General features: G+C 41.7%; 1 protein-coding gene and 1 long non-coding RNA gene across 3 annotated transcripts in view; one reads left to right on the forward strand and one right to left on the reverse strand.

The window, feature by feature from the left end:
• BOD1L1 (biorientation of chromosomes in cell division 1 like 1) overlaps positions 1-6,742 on the forward strand; it is a 52,772-nt gene extending 46,030 nt beyond the window's left edge. For both annotated transcript variants that reach the window (XM_039539838.1, XM_039539840.1), the window contains exons 26-27: positions 3,587-3,730; positions 5,263-6,742. In XM_039539838.1, the coding sequence (XP_039395772.1) occupies positions 3,587-3,730; positions 5,263-5,371 (253 nt within the window). In that variant the 3' untranslated portion in view covers positions 5,372-6,742. The remainder of the gene's footprint in view (positions 1-3,586; positions 3,731-5,262) is intronic.
• Positions 1-13,245, reverse strand: part of LOC120405909 — a 42,747-nt gene that overhangs the window by 25,154 nt on the left and 4,348 nt on the right. The gene's annotated exons all lie outside the window — the stretch shown is intronic.

The raw sequence follows: 13,245 nt of genomic DNA on the forward strand, positions 1-13,245 counted from the left end.
TTAAAAATCCCAGCTCCCCAACAGGTTGACCTACAAATTGCAACTCTAAGGTTGTCTCTATTCTACACAATCTATGTCACCACTGCTATGCCAGCATTGCCCCCAGTATAGACACAGCCTACGCTGACAGAGTTTTTTCTGTTGGTGTAGTAACTTCACCTCCCCGAACACCATTAGTTATGTTAACAGAAGCACTCTTCCATCTGCATAGTTGCATCTACACTGGCAATTCACACCCTGACCAATGTAGCTATGCCAATACAACTTTTATGTGTAGACCAAACACAAAGCAATGTCTTTGCAATTGAAAGCTAATATTTTGTGCCATCCTCCACTCATCCTGGAAACTGACATGCTTTTCAGTTCTCACAGAACTGAAACTGGCAGAGAGAATGGTGGGAATGGTAAAGCATGTTTACCAGTAACTGGAACACATGTTGGTGGGTTGCATGTATAAAGAGCTGAGATTTTAATACTTTAAAGTTTATCTTTTTAGCTACAACACTTAGTCGTGTGTGCGATCTTGTCCCTTATAAATATTGTACCTCATGTCATCGTAAAGTGAGCTCTGGTATCATCTATAGCAGTTGTAGATGTACTGAATTTGGCATTAGTTTAGTCCTCTCTCAGATTGTCATGGTATCTAGTGACTTTTTGCTTAATGAAGTTGGAGACTCTGAATCACAGTGCCAGGCTTTTTTCTATCATGTGCTGTCATATTACTCAATGATAGTCAAGTTAAGAAAATGCAATAGGGGAGAGAATGTTAGTTGTGGTATCTGATAGAAACTATCTAGAAATTACATGTTCAACCACCATAAGATGTAAAGCCCTACCCCTTCTAGAGGAGGGCAGCTAGATATGTGCTGACAAACGCTTCACATGCATAATGGCTGCATCCCATCTGCTTGTTACATCTTGGATTCCTGATAAGGAATTGATTCTAGTAATGAGTGAGTTGTTGCCTTTTGGACTGGCACCCATGCAGTATGTGTCCCTAAGATGTTTAGTGGTCATAGAAGGGGTCATAGAAGGATCTGTTCTTGCCAACATTAGGCTGCTGCAGTTAATAAGTTCATAGATCTAAAATCCCCTTTTATTCTTGTGTAATAATGTAGTATATAGGAATATTGATAAACATGGCTCATCTAAAAGCTTTAATTCACCCTGAAAAAAGTCCAGGACATCACGGAGGTGACAAGAAGAATTCACCTGAGTCAGCAAGTTTCTGCAAGGCCCATGCTCTAGATGTTGAACTTGATGGCTACTGTAGTGGTCATAATACCACACACACCCCACAACGTTCCACAGGCCATACTGGTATTCTTGCTGAATTGAGGAAACTAGCTGCTTTCAAGATACTCTGTGTTGTGGCAGTGCAAATAAAATTTTCAGTATGGAAAGGCCTGCCAAACTACTCCAATCCAAATTGTAGTAACCCTGTTCTTGGGATGAGGAGCCCAAATAAAGGGAAGGGTACTTGGTCTCTCCAGAAGTCCAACTTTTATATAAAACTCCTGCAGATGAGGTCATGTACAAAACTGGAGTATTCCAAAAGGTATTTCTGATTCAAGCAGACAATTAGGCTACCGTCTATTATTACATCAGCAAACTTGGATGGACAGTCTCTCTTCTCAAGAATCAAGAAGACCTGAAGATTCCCAAAGACACTTATTTGTATCAGGCATGTAAGAACTAATTCCGGGTCCTTCTTCATAGCCCTCCTGGTAGGGATTTCTCCCAAGTTTAAGGCCAAGAGAATCTGGGTGATCTAGTAGGCAAGCAAGAGGCCTCTGACTCAGTTCCATGCCGTTTTTCTTTTGTACCTCGAGACCATGAGAAGAAAAGGAGACAGCACCACAATTGTCGTCTGCCATTTCTCTTCTAAGAATTATAGGAAAAATGAGGACACAGCACCAATCTGCAGTGCTAAAGCAAGAAGTTTTCATTCTAGTGACCCCTTGAGATTAGAGAGAAATCTTATTTCCTGATGCCAAAAGTTAAATGGTGCCAAAAGTACTGCCCAAGAGACCAACCTCAATCTCTGTCAGTGCTGATGGATGATCTGGTGCATTCTAAGGGCTATTCTCAGTGCAGCAAAATAAAAGTTCATTTCTAGTCTTCCTGATGTTTATGTTGAGCATAGGATTCCCATGGAACCACAGAATCAGATGTCAGGGCATGACTAACTCAAAAGATCCTATCTTGGTTCCATTTTCAGTGACAACGTACTTTGACACCACCATCTTCATTGGGATTCCAGTAATCACTATCTTGGCTTCATTTCTGAGGACCTCATTTTTACCTTTATGGGACTCAACTGGTGTTCAGACCACACCTTTAACAGCAATACTCTCTGGCCCTCAAGATCTTATACGCAGAACAGAAGAACAGTCATACAATTGTTGTTTGTCTGTGAATCCCCCAGGAGGAGTTATCTACACTGCTAACATCAGCACACCCAAGACCAGATACTTGCTCGTAACTAAGGTGGTTCAAGTGCTTCCACATTAGATGTGTGGACACTGTGTCCACCATTGCCAGAGATTTTCCCTCAGTGTTATCCGTTGGGCCAGCTCTAGTGCCCTCTGGAGCCGCATGCTTATGCACTGGTATAAGGGGCACCGCAGGCCACTCATCCTCTCAATTTTCCTTCTTGCCGCCCGTGATGTTGCTGGAACGATCCCTCTTGCTTCAGCAAGGCTTCTTCCCAGTGGATTTTGGACTCTGATTCTTAGCTCTTGGTTTAAGCATAGCTTTAGTGTATATAGAGATTGTAGTTTAGAGGTAGTGTAAATAGTGTACCTAGGGACTAATTATCACTTGGCCCCTGGGACGAACAGAGTCCCTCGATATGTGGAGTCCCTGGGCTTCAAACCTTTTGCCTCCTGCAGCAAACGTATGCCCATGAGTGACCCACACTCAAGTTCTTTGACGTTCTTATGAGAAACTCACATGAGGGAAAAGTGCCAGATTTGTCAGGACTTTAGACCCCTTACTAAAAAGGACAGAGAAATAAGACTCAAGGTTATCCTAATGGAAGCTACTCTCAGACCAACCTCCGAGCAAAGCTGCTCCGATTCTGCACAGAATACTTCGGTGTCAGTGCAAAGCGCTCCTCTGGCACCACGCTCTTCCCTGCACCGTTCACCATCTCCCAGTGCAAAGGAAGAAGCACAAAAAGCAGCGCACTGACAGCGGGTGCTCACCAGTGCAAAAAAAAAAGGACAACCATGGGAAAGGCAGCACAGTGCAACCCACGCCGTGGTCACCAAAGGAGGACTTTTAGGCTGCAAGTAGGTTTCCCCTTCTGAGTCAGACGAAGAGTCACCTCCCATACCCTGGGCATAATTTAAAATTAAAGATAAGCACAACAAGAATAAAGGACAAACCTCAATTCTGGATTTCTTAAGATGTATTCTTCTTTACTCCCAAATTTGCAGATGTCATTTTGCATTGACAGTATTGATCCACTTGTGGCAAATGCCATATCGTTTTTTAATTTCCTGTACTTATTACAGATGCATGCTGAATATGATTTGATTATTTTGTTGTATTCATTCATCGTTGTCTGTTAACATTTCAGAAAGCAGCCAAGCAAACCAACCACCCGTGCTGCTTCTAAAGGCAACAGCCCAAGTCCAGTTTCTCCTAAAAAACAGCAAAATTCAGCAGTAAAAAAGAGGTCGCCTAGTGAGGCAAAAGTTAGCAAGTCTCCTCCATTGGCACAGTAAGTATGAAAATGGAAGCATCTTTTACTGTTTGTTTTGGACGTCATTAAATTGATCCTTTTTTCTGTATCTAATTTACTACAACGCTGAACTGCAAAGCAAAAAGGTGGGTTTTGCCTTTCTCTGATATCCCAAAACTGTTTCAAAGGACTTTTTTCCTCATTTTTTTTCCTGTGTATTCTTTTACATTTGAAATATCAGGTCTTTACTTCCCATTCCATGCTGGAGGATCCTGGAAAGTACTTGGGAGAGCCTGATTAACAATGTCACAATCTGAGCTGCAATTCTTTGTGTAATAGAGAAGATGCTGGGGCCAGGAGAACTGCAATTCAGGTTTCAGCAGCATGTGACATACTCAGATTCTCCAAAGAGATTCCCTCTTTCTATCAGATGAACTTGGGAAGGGAGCCTTTGAGAGTCTTAGTACTGGCACTGGGAGGAGAGGGAAGGAAAGCATTTTTTTCCGTTTTTAAGTTTGAGGCTCTCTCTATGTATGATACGGGAGCAATAAAGGGCACAAATAATTGTTTACCTCTACAGAAACCCTCTACAGTATTGTTTACTTCTACAGTATTCCTCCAGCCAGCGTGTGGCATTGGGAGCACGCACACTGCTTAAGTAACTTGCAGCAATAGTGACAAGCACATATTGTATATTGACAGTTAGAGGCTGCATTTCAGTTTACATTAAGTACTTTGTGATGGCCAGTAGTTCGGGCTGTGGTCATGTGTGGTTAGGCTAAGGCATGATTGGCCTACACGTGCATGCACAAAGGGGAGTGGGTAAGATGCCTTTCCATTATGCCCTTTCCTGCACAAGAGACACGAGTCAATTGCTGTTTTTTACTGTCTTGAGTGAAGGAACTTGAACCCTGCTTATGTCTTTCTGGGGCACAAGCCACCCCCAAACAAGGGGGAAGAGAAAGGGACATGGTCCCCCCACCTGTCTTTTCTGCACCAGCCAGTAGAACTAACTGGCTATTGAGGGTGAGTATATGTAGCATCCTTCTAAGGCAGGGGTCGGCAACCTTTCAGAAGTGCTGTGCCGAGTCTTCATTCATTTACTCTAATTTAAGGTTTTGCATGCTGGTAATACATTTTAACGTTCTTAGAAGGTCTCTTTCTATAAGTCTATAATATATAACTGAACTATTGTTGTATGTAAAGTAAATAAGGTTTTTAAAATGTTTAAGAAGCTTCATTTAAAATTAAATAAAACGCAGAGCCCCCTGGACCGGTGGCCAGGACCCAGGCACTGTGAGTGCCACTGAAAATCAGCTCGCGTGCCACCTTCGGCACCCATGCCATATGTTGCCTACCCCTGTTCTAAGGCGTGGTGGAGTGGGTATAGTCCCCCTACATGCTGTGCAACTGAGGGAGGTGGTGTGCATGGGGGAGTTGAGACAGTATCTTCTGGCATCTCCCCCTGGGATGGAGGAGTGTGCCTCTAAGCAAGTGTACCTAAAACCCCTTTGAAAATATAAACTATTATAAAAATTCTAAGCATTATTAATAATTGTTCTAACTTCTAGGTTAAAAATGCAGACTAGCAAGCGTAAAAGGGAAGCCAGCCCACCAGCGGTACGCAGAAAAGGCCAGCTGAAAGTGGACGAAACGCCATTAAAGAAAACAAAGCGATAATTGTTACCATCTGATAATATTCATGGAAAAGTTGAAAGAAAAGAGAGTGGTCTCTGCTTCTGTTTTGTTGCGTTAAAGCAAAGGGATTTGCATGTGCTTGTTTCTGAGCTCTAAGTTAATAGATGCAGAACTTAAGTTACATTTTAAACAGTTTTATAAACTATTGTTTATACAGAATATTATACAGATTAAAAAATGTTTACTTTGTATCTGAAAGAAAAACAATTACAGATTTTAACACTGACTCAGAAAGCTGGAATTTCCCAATGTAACATGCTAATACAGATGCTTCCACTCCACCAGGCACCAAGGGCCTATTAATATTCTATGTATATGAACTTGTAAAAATAGGTTGTATTTTACTGTGTATGAATCTAATCAATGATGAACGCTTTATTTATTGTATGGAGAGGACTGGTCTGTAAACTTTAGTATATACCTTAGGTTTTATTAATGATATTTTAAATTCTATGCAGCCATCAGTAGGAATCTTTTTTTTTTAGAGCTGACTAAAACCCGAAGTTCTCTGAAATATGCTCAGACAGCTGGTAAAATATTCTCTTGCATGTATTAAAGTAGATTAGCATAGTAAAGAGGACTCTCTTCCTTTTCTGTTTACATTCATAACTATGTATAAAATAGGCAGTGTCATCTTTCCAGATTAACTTTTCATCTCTGAATTTTGTACCAACCTCAGAGTAGTAAATAGTACTAGTTTAGCTTTACTCAGACCATTTCAGCCAAAACTACTCTGAAGTACAACAATGTTTTATTTCACAACTTAACTGTTCTTTCAGTGTTTGTCTTTCAATGAAGAGGGACCCATAGAAGTGATATTTAACTTCAAATAACTATGGAGCTTCAGCATTTTGTGTTACATTTTATACACAGGTATTAAAAAAGTAGAACTTGGTATTATTGCCAGAATCTTTTTTAATATATATTAACTCCCGTAAGAGCAAATGTTCAAGTTAAGAAAAGCTTAACTATGTAAAACTTAAGATCAAATTTGTCTCTTGCAATGATGTGATGAGTTGCCAAATAATCCAGGATTATTTTAACATGTTTTGTTCATATTCTTGTTTTATAATTAAAATTAGTATTCTGGTTTTTTTGTTTTTTGTTTTTTTACTCATTATTGTAAGGCGCATATTTCTGTCAGATATTCTACTTGATTTCTTACTGAGATTTTATATATAAATTATAAAATGTTTCCCAAAACCTGAGTTGCAATATTTGTTATATCTTTAAATTTCTTAATTGTGTCACTGTATTTGTTTGCATTGTATTTACAATTGACTTGGATGGACTTACTCACATGAGTAATGATTTGTATAATCAGTCCCTTTATAAAGCCTCTGTATCACACCATCTAGGTATCATATATTTACTACAAAAATAATTTGGACAACTCATTAAGTGAATCCATGTCCTGAAATTAAAGAACTCCTCCAGTGAACTGATTATGTTATTCAGACTTAACGAATATCCTTAAACTTTTTAAGGTCTGTCTTAGGCCCCAGTTCAGCAAAGCATCAAAGCACATGCTTAAGTCCTACTGAGACTTAAGCCAATGAGACTTAAGCACATGCTTGAGTGCTTTGCTGACTAGAGATTGACTGTCTGCAGAATGAGGGCCACAGTGCCCTAAAGACTGATGGAGTGATGCTCTGCCACAGCAACAGAGGAAGCAAGTTCCAAAGACAAGACTACCCTCTGCCAGTTCTGGAAAAACAAGTTCCTAGTGGGACTGAAGAGAATTTGCTGGGGGAGATAGTAATACAAATAAAAAGCTTCTAAATTCATACTTAGATCCCCTAATTGCCCTCAATTTATAACATTCAGGCCTTGTCTATGTGAGCAATTTTAACAATCCTTACATTCCAAAGGGCTGTCAATAAAAGATCACTTGAAGCTGCCATTTCAACAAGCCAATATGAGCTGGTGGAGCAGCAACTGGTGAAACCTACTGTCTCTGCAGAGCAGGATCCCACATAGGAGGAAGCAGCATAGATAATGTAGGTGACCGTATGGCTTGTCGTCTTCCTTCCAACACATGGCTTTAGTTGCATTGACTTTAATGGAGTAATACCCACTTATACCAGCAGGACTGGATTTGGCTAGTAGCTTTTAATTCTCTTCCTATCAGAGAGTATGTCTCCACTTTGGGTTTTTTCAATGCGCATGTCTTTAAGTGAACATAAGAATGAACAGATTGGGTCAGATCAATGGTCCATCTAGTCCAGTATCCTAAATTTTGGCAGTGGCTGGTGCCAGATGCTTCAGTAGGAGTGAACAGAACAGGGTAACTTATTGACCCAGTCCCAGCTTCTAGCAGTCAGAGGGTTAAGGACACCCAAAGCATGGGGTTGCATCCCTGACATCTTGGCTAATAGCCATTGATGGAGCTATCCTCCATGAACTTTATCTAATTCTTTTTTTTAACCCAGTTATACTTTTGGCCTTCACAACATCCCCTTGCAATGAGTTCCAGGGGTTGATTGTGTGTTGAGTTAAGAAGTACTTCTATATGTTTGTTTTAAACCTACTGCCTAGTAATTTCATTAGGTGACTCACCACCACCACCACCATCTATTTCTTGTATTACATGAAGGGGTAAATAACACATCCTTATTCACTTTCTCCACACCACTGATGATTTTTATAGACTATCTTCTCTTAAATCATCTCTTTTCCAAGTTGAACAGTCCCAGTCTTTTTAATCCCTCCTCATATAGAAGCTGTTCCATACCCCTAATAATTTTTGTTGCCCTTTTCTGCACCTTTTCCAATTCTAATACATCTTTTTTGAGATGGGATAACAAGGACTGCACAGTATTCAAGGTGTGGGCATACCGTGGATTTATACAGTGTTATGATATTTTGTCATCTTATCTATCCCTTTGCTAATGGTTCCTAACATTTTTAGCTTTTTTTTGACTGCTGCTACACATTGAGCAGATGTTTTCAGAGAACTATCCATGAGGACTCCAAGATTTTTCTGGAGTGGCAACAGCTAATTTAGACCTCCATCATTTGCTATGTATAATTGGGATTGTTTTCCAATGTTGGTTACTTTGCATTAATCAAGATTGAATTTTATCTGACATTTTGTTGCTCAATTGCCCAGTTTTGAGCCATCCCTTTGTAACTTTTCGAAGTCTGCTTTGGCCATAACTATTGTGAGTAATTTTGTATTATCTGCAACTTTTACCACTTTGCTATTTACCACTTTTTTCAGATCACTTATGAAAATGTTGAACAGCACAGGTGCCAGTACAGATCCTTGGAGAACCTCGCTATTTACCCCTCTCCATTGTGAAAACTGACGATTTCTACCCTTTGTTTCCTATCTTTTAACCAGTTCCTGATCCAGGAGAGGACCTTCCCTCTTAGCCCATGACTCTTTATTTTGATTAAGAGCCTTTGGTGAGGGACCTTGTCAAAGGCTTTCTGAAAATCTAAGTGCACCATTATCCCTTGGCTCCCCCTTGTGCACATTCGTTGGCTTGCTTGAAGCAGTCTAATTAGGGCTGTCAAGCAATTAAAAAAATTAAGCGCACTGTTAAACAATAAGAGAATGCCATTTATTTAAATTTTTAGATGTCTACATTTTTCGCCTTCCTCTGCAGCATGGGGTATGGGTCACTTGCTGGAGGATTCTCTGCAGCTTGAGATCTTCAAACTACAATTTGAGGACTTCAATAACTCAGACATAGGTTAGGGGTTTGTTATAGAAGTGGATGGGTGAGATTCTGTGGCCTGCATTGTGCAGGAGGTCAGACTAGATGATCATAATGGTCCCTTCTGACCTTAGTCTATGAGTCTATTTTCAAATATATTGATTTCAACTACAACACAGAATATAAAGTTTACAGTGCTCACTATTTTTATTACAAATATTTGCACTGTAAAAAAACAAAAGAAATAGTATTTTCAATTCACCTAATATAAGTACTGTAGTGCAACCTCTATCATGAAAGTTTAACTTACAAATGTCTAATTATGTACACACAAAAACCCTTTTGTTTTTGAGTGCAATGTAAAACTTTAGAGCCTACAAGTGCACTCAGTCCTACTTCAGCCAGTCGCTCAGAAAAACAAGTTTGGTTACATTTGCAGGAGATAATGCTGCCCACTTCTTCTTTACAATGTCACCTGAACGTGAGAACAGGCATTTGCATAGTACTGTTGTAACTGGCGTTACGTATTAATGTGCCAGATGCGCTAAAGATTCATATGTCTTCATGCTTCAACCACCATTCCGGAGGATATGCTTCCATGCTGATGATGGGTTCTGCTCAATAACAATCCAAACCAAAGCAGACTGATGCATGTTCATTTTCATCATCTGAGTCAGATGCCACCAACAGAAGATTGATTTTCTTTTTTGGTGGTTCGGGTTCTGTAGTTTCCACATCAGAGTGTTGCTCTTTTAAGACTTCTGAAAACATGCTCCACACCTCATCCCTCTCAGACTTTGGACAGCACTTCGGGTTCTTAAACCTTGGGTTGAGTGCTGTAACTATTTTTTTTTTAAATCTCACATTGGTACCTATAGTGGTGCAGCTGCCTCACTCCAGTAGGCAGGGGTTAAAAGCAGCACTGGATTGGGCTTTGGCTGGGAAAAGCAGTGAGCGCAGCTGACCACAGGGCTGATAAGAGGGCTGGTGAGCCAGGAGCTGGAAGGAGTCTCACTCTAGCCCTGGAGTGGGAAGGGCTAGCTGCCTGGGAGCAAAGTACCTTAAGCAGGGAAGTGCTGGGGAAGGGCAAAGGGAGCTAGGGAGCTCCAGCCTGGCAACTCCCCAGGCTGCCTTGGATAAGGCCACAGCAGGTACTGGGGCTACAGAGGTGTAGCCTGGGGGTAGGCAGAGGCAGTTGGTCCAACCCCCTTGCCAGTGATGAGTGGCCATTACAGCCTGCAGTCTGCCCCAGTGAGCGGGGGCTAGATGATGACTGGCAGTAGCCACTGAAGCAAGGTGGGTTTAGAGGGTTGGGGGTTCTCTGGGGAGGGGAGACCCAGAGTGTGGGAGTACTGCTGGGGCAGAACCCTGAGGTAAAGGGCACCGGGGTCCGTGAGGAACACGGGGTCTAAGGCAGGCGAGACACTGGCCAGAAGGAGGCACTCCGGAGCTGAAAAAGAATGAATTCCCAGGACAAACCAGCAGGAGGTGCCACACTGGTGAGTCTGTGGTCTGCTATGGTACCTTCTTTGCATTTTGTCAAATTTGCAGTGACAGTGTTCGTAAATCAAACAACATGTGCTGGGTTATCATCCGAGACTGCTATAAAATAAAATATATGGCAGAATGTGGGTAAAACAGAGTGGGGGACATACAATTCTCCCCCAAGGAGTTCAATCACAAATTTAATTAACACTTTTTTTTTTTTAATGAACATCATCCGCATGGAAGCATGTCTCCGGAATGGTGGCTAAAACTTAAAGGGGCATATGACTGTTCAGCATATCTGGCAGGTAAATACCTTGCAACACCGGCTACAAAAGTGCCATGCAAACGCCTGTTCTCACTTTCAGGTGACATTGTAAATCAGAAGCAGGCAGCATTATCTCCTGTTTAGCGATTGGCTGAACAAGAAGTAGGACTGAGTGGAGTTGTATGTGCTAAAGTTTTACATTGTTTTGTTTTTGAGTGCAGTTATGTAAAAAAAATCTACACTTATAAATTACACTTTCATGATAGAGATTGCACTACCTTACTTGTATGAGGTGAATTGAAAAATACTATTTCTTTTATCATTTTTACAATGCAAATATTTGTAAACAAAAATAATAGAAAAGTGAGCACTGTATACTTTGTATTCGGTGTTATAATAGAAATCAATATATTTGAAAATGTAGAAAAACATCCCTTTACAAAAGCCTTGTTGACCCTTACCCATCATATCATGTTAATCTGTGTGTCTGATAATTCTGTTCTGTAGATTCAATATATACATAGTTTTGACTGCTGTATGAGGGGGCACATGCTGAAGCCTGTTTCACTGGCTCTCTCCCCCCACCTGGAGTGGTACCTGGACTGCTGGTGCCAGGGGCGGGAGGAGAGGGAGAATGGGCCGGCTTAACTGGAGAGCTCCTGCAGCGACCTGAGCGTGGGAGTTGTGGCACTCTGCTGCACCAATGCTGCTGCTACAGCAGCCTTCCTGGTGGAGCTCCCTGCTGTCCCCTGCCCCAGTCCCCTCTTCCCTTTCCCCTGTCCTGTCCATCACCCTTCCCTACTGCCTTTTCCCCCTACCCCACCTCCTTCCACCCTATCCCTGCGCCCACTCCCATGGGCATTCCCCATTTTACAGGAAACAAGATGGTGGCCATGCAGGGCACCAGTAGAAGATGACAGCAACAGTCACTAGGACCTGGTGGGAGGTGGCATCCAGCTGCATTGGCCACCATCAGCAGGAGAAGCGACTCTGTCTTGTCAGGAAGAGGGACCGAATGAGATGGAAATGTGCTGCGGGGGAGGTGCAACGTAAAAAGACAGAGCCTTCCCACCCCCGACAGGCCAAGCAGAGCAGCTCAGCACTGGCAGAAATCAGGGAGTAGGGGTGGACATTGACCTGTGACCCCATGTGCACCCTGCCATACCTTTCCTCTGTTTGGGGAGGGAAATGCCCCTCTGCCCCCCCACCCCCCACTGCACCCATGAGCCTCAAACAATTGCCTGGTACTGAAGTTAGGCATACAGGCGTGTAATTGCCAGGATTGCCTTTGGAACCTTTTTTTAAAAATTGGTGTCACGTTAGCTATCCACTAGTCATCTCATAGCAAGGCTGATTTAAGCAACAGATTACATACCACAGTTTCATCTTTGAGTTCCTTCAGAACTCTTGGGTGAATACTATCTGGTCCTGGTGACTTGTTACGGTTTAATTTAGCAATTTGTTCCAAAACCTCCTCTATTGATATCTCAATCTGGGACAGTTCCTCAGATTTGTCACATAAAAAGAATGGCTCGGGTATGAGAATCTCCCTCAATCCCCTGCAGTGAATACTAATGCAAACAATTCATTTAGCTTCTCTGCAATGGCCTTTCTTCCTTGAGTGCTCCTGTAGCACCTTGAGCGTTCAGTGGCCCTACTGAGTGTTTGGCAGGCTTCATGCTTCTGATGGACTTTAAAAAAATTGCTGTTCAGTTTGTGTTTCTTCTGCTACTTGCTCTTCGCATTCTTTTTTGTCCAGAGCCTCATTATACTTTTACACTTGACTTGCCAGAATTTATGTTCCTTTCTATTTTCCTCAGTAGGATTTAGCTTCCAGGTTTTTTTTTTTTTGTCTCTAGCTGCCTCTTTTACTCTGTTAAAAAATGTCACCATGGCCTCTTTGGTGGTCTTACTGCCTTTCTAAAATATTATTTGGGGGTATGCATGGTGTTTTTTAAAATGCTTTCATGCAGTTTGCAGGCATTTCATTCTTGTGACTGTTCCTTTTCATTTCCATTTAACTACCTTCCTCATTTTTGTGGAGTTCTGCTTTGGAAGTTAAATGCAACTGTGATGGGTTTATTTCATATTGCCCCGCCCCCAAGGGTGTTAAATTTATTACATTATGGTCGCTATTATCAAACGGCTCAGCTATATTCACCTCTTGGACCAAATCCTGAGCTCCACTTAGGACTTTAATCAAGAATTGCCTCTCCTTTGGTGGGTTCCAGAACTAGCTGTTCCAAGAAGCCGTCATTACTGGTGTCTAGAAATTTTATTTCTACATCCCATCCTGGGGTGACATGTAATCGCAGTAAGTGCTTATACAGCTTCCATACTTCTGCTCTGTGCATCCATTCTAAGCTCTCCACAAATTTCTTCATTGTTTTAGAGGTGGACTTATTTTAATTGATTCTACACTGGCTACTGAGACATTT

Source organism: Mauremys reevesii, linkage group 5, assembly GCF_016161935.1.
Source record: "Mauremys reevesii isolate NIE-2019 linkage group 5, ASM1616193v1, whole genome shotgun sequence".
NCBI classification, from domain to species: Eukaryota; Metazoa; Chordata; order Testudines; family Geoemydidae; genus Mauremys; species Mauremys reevesii.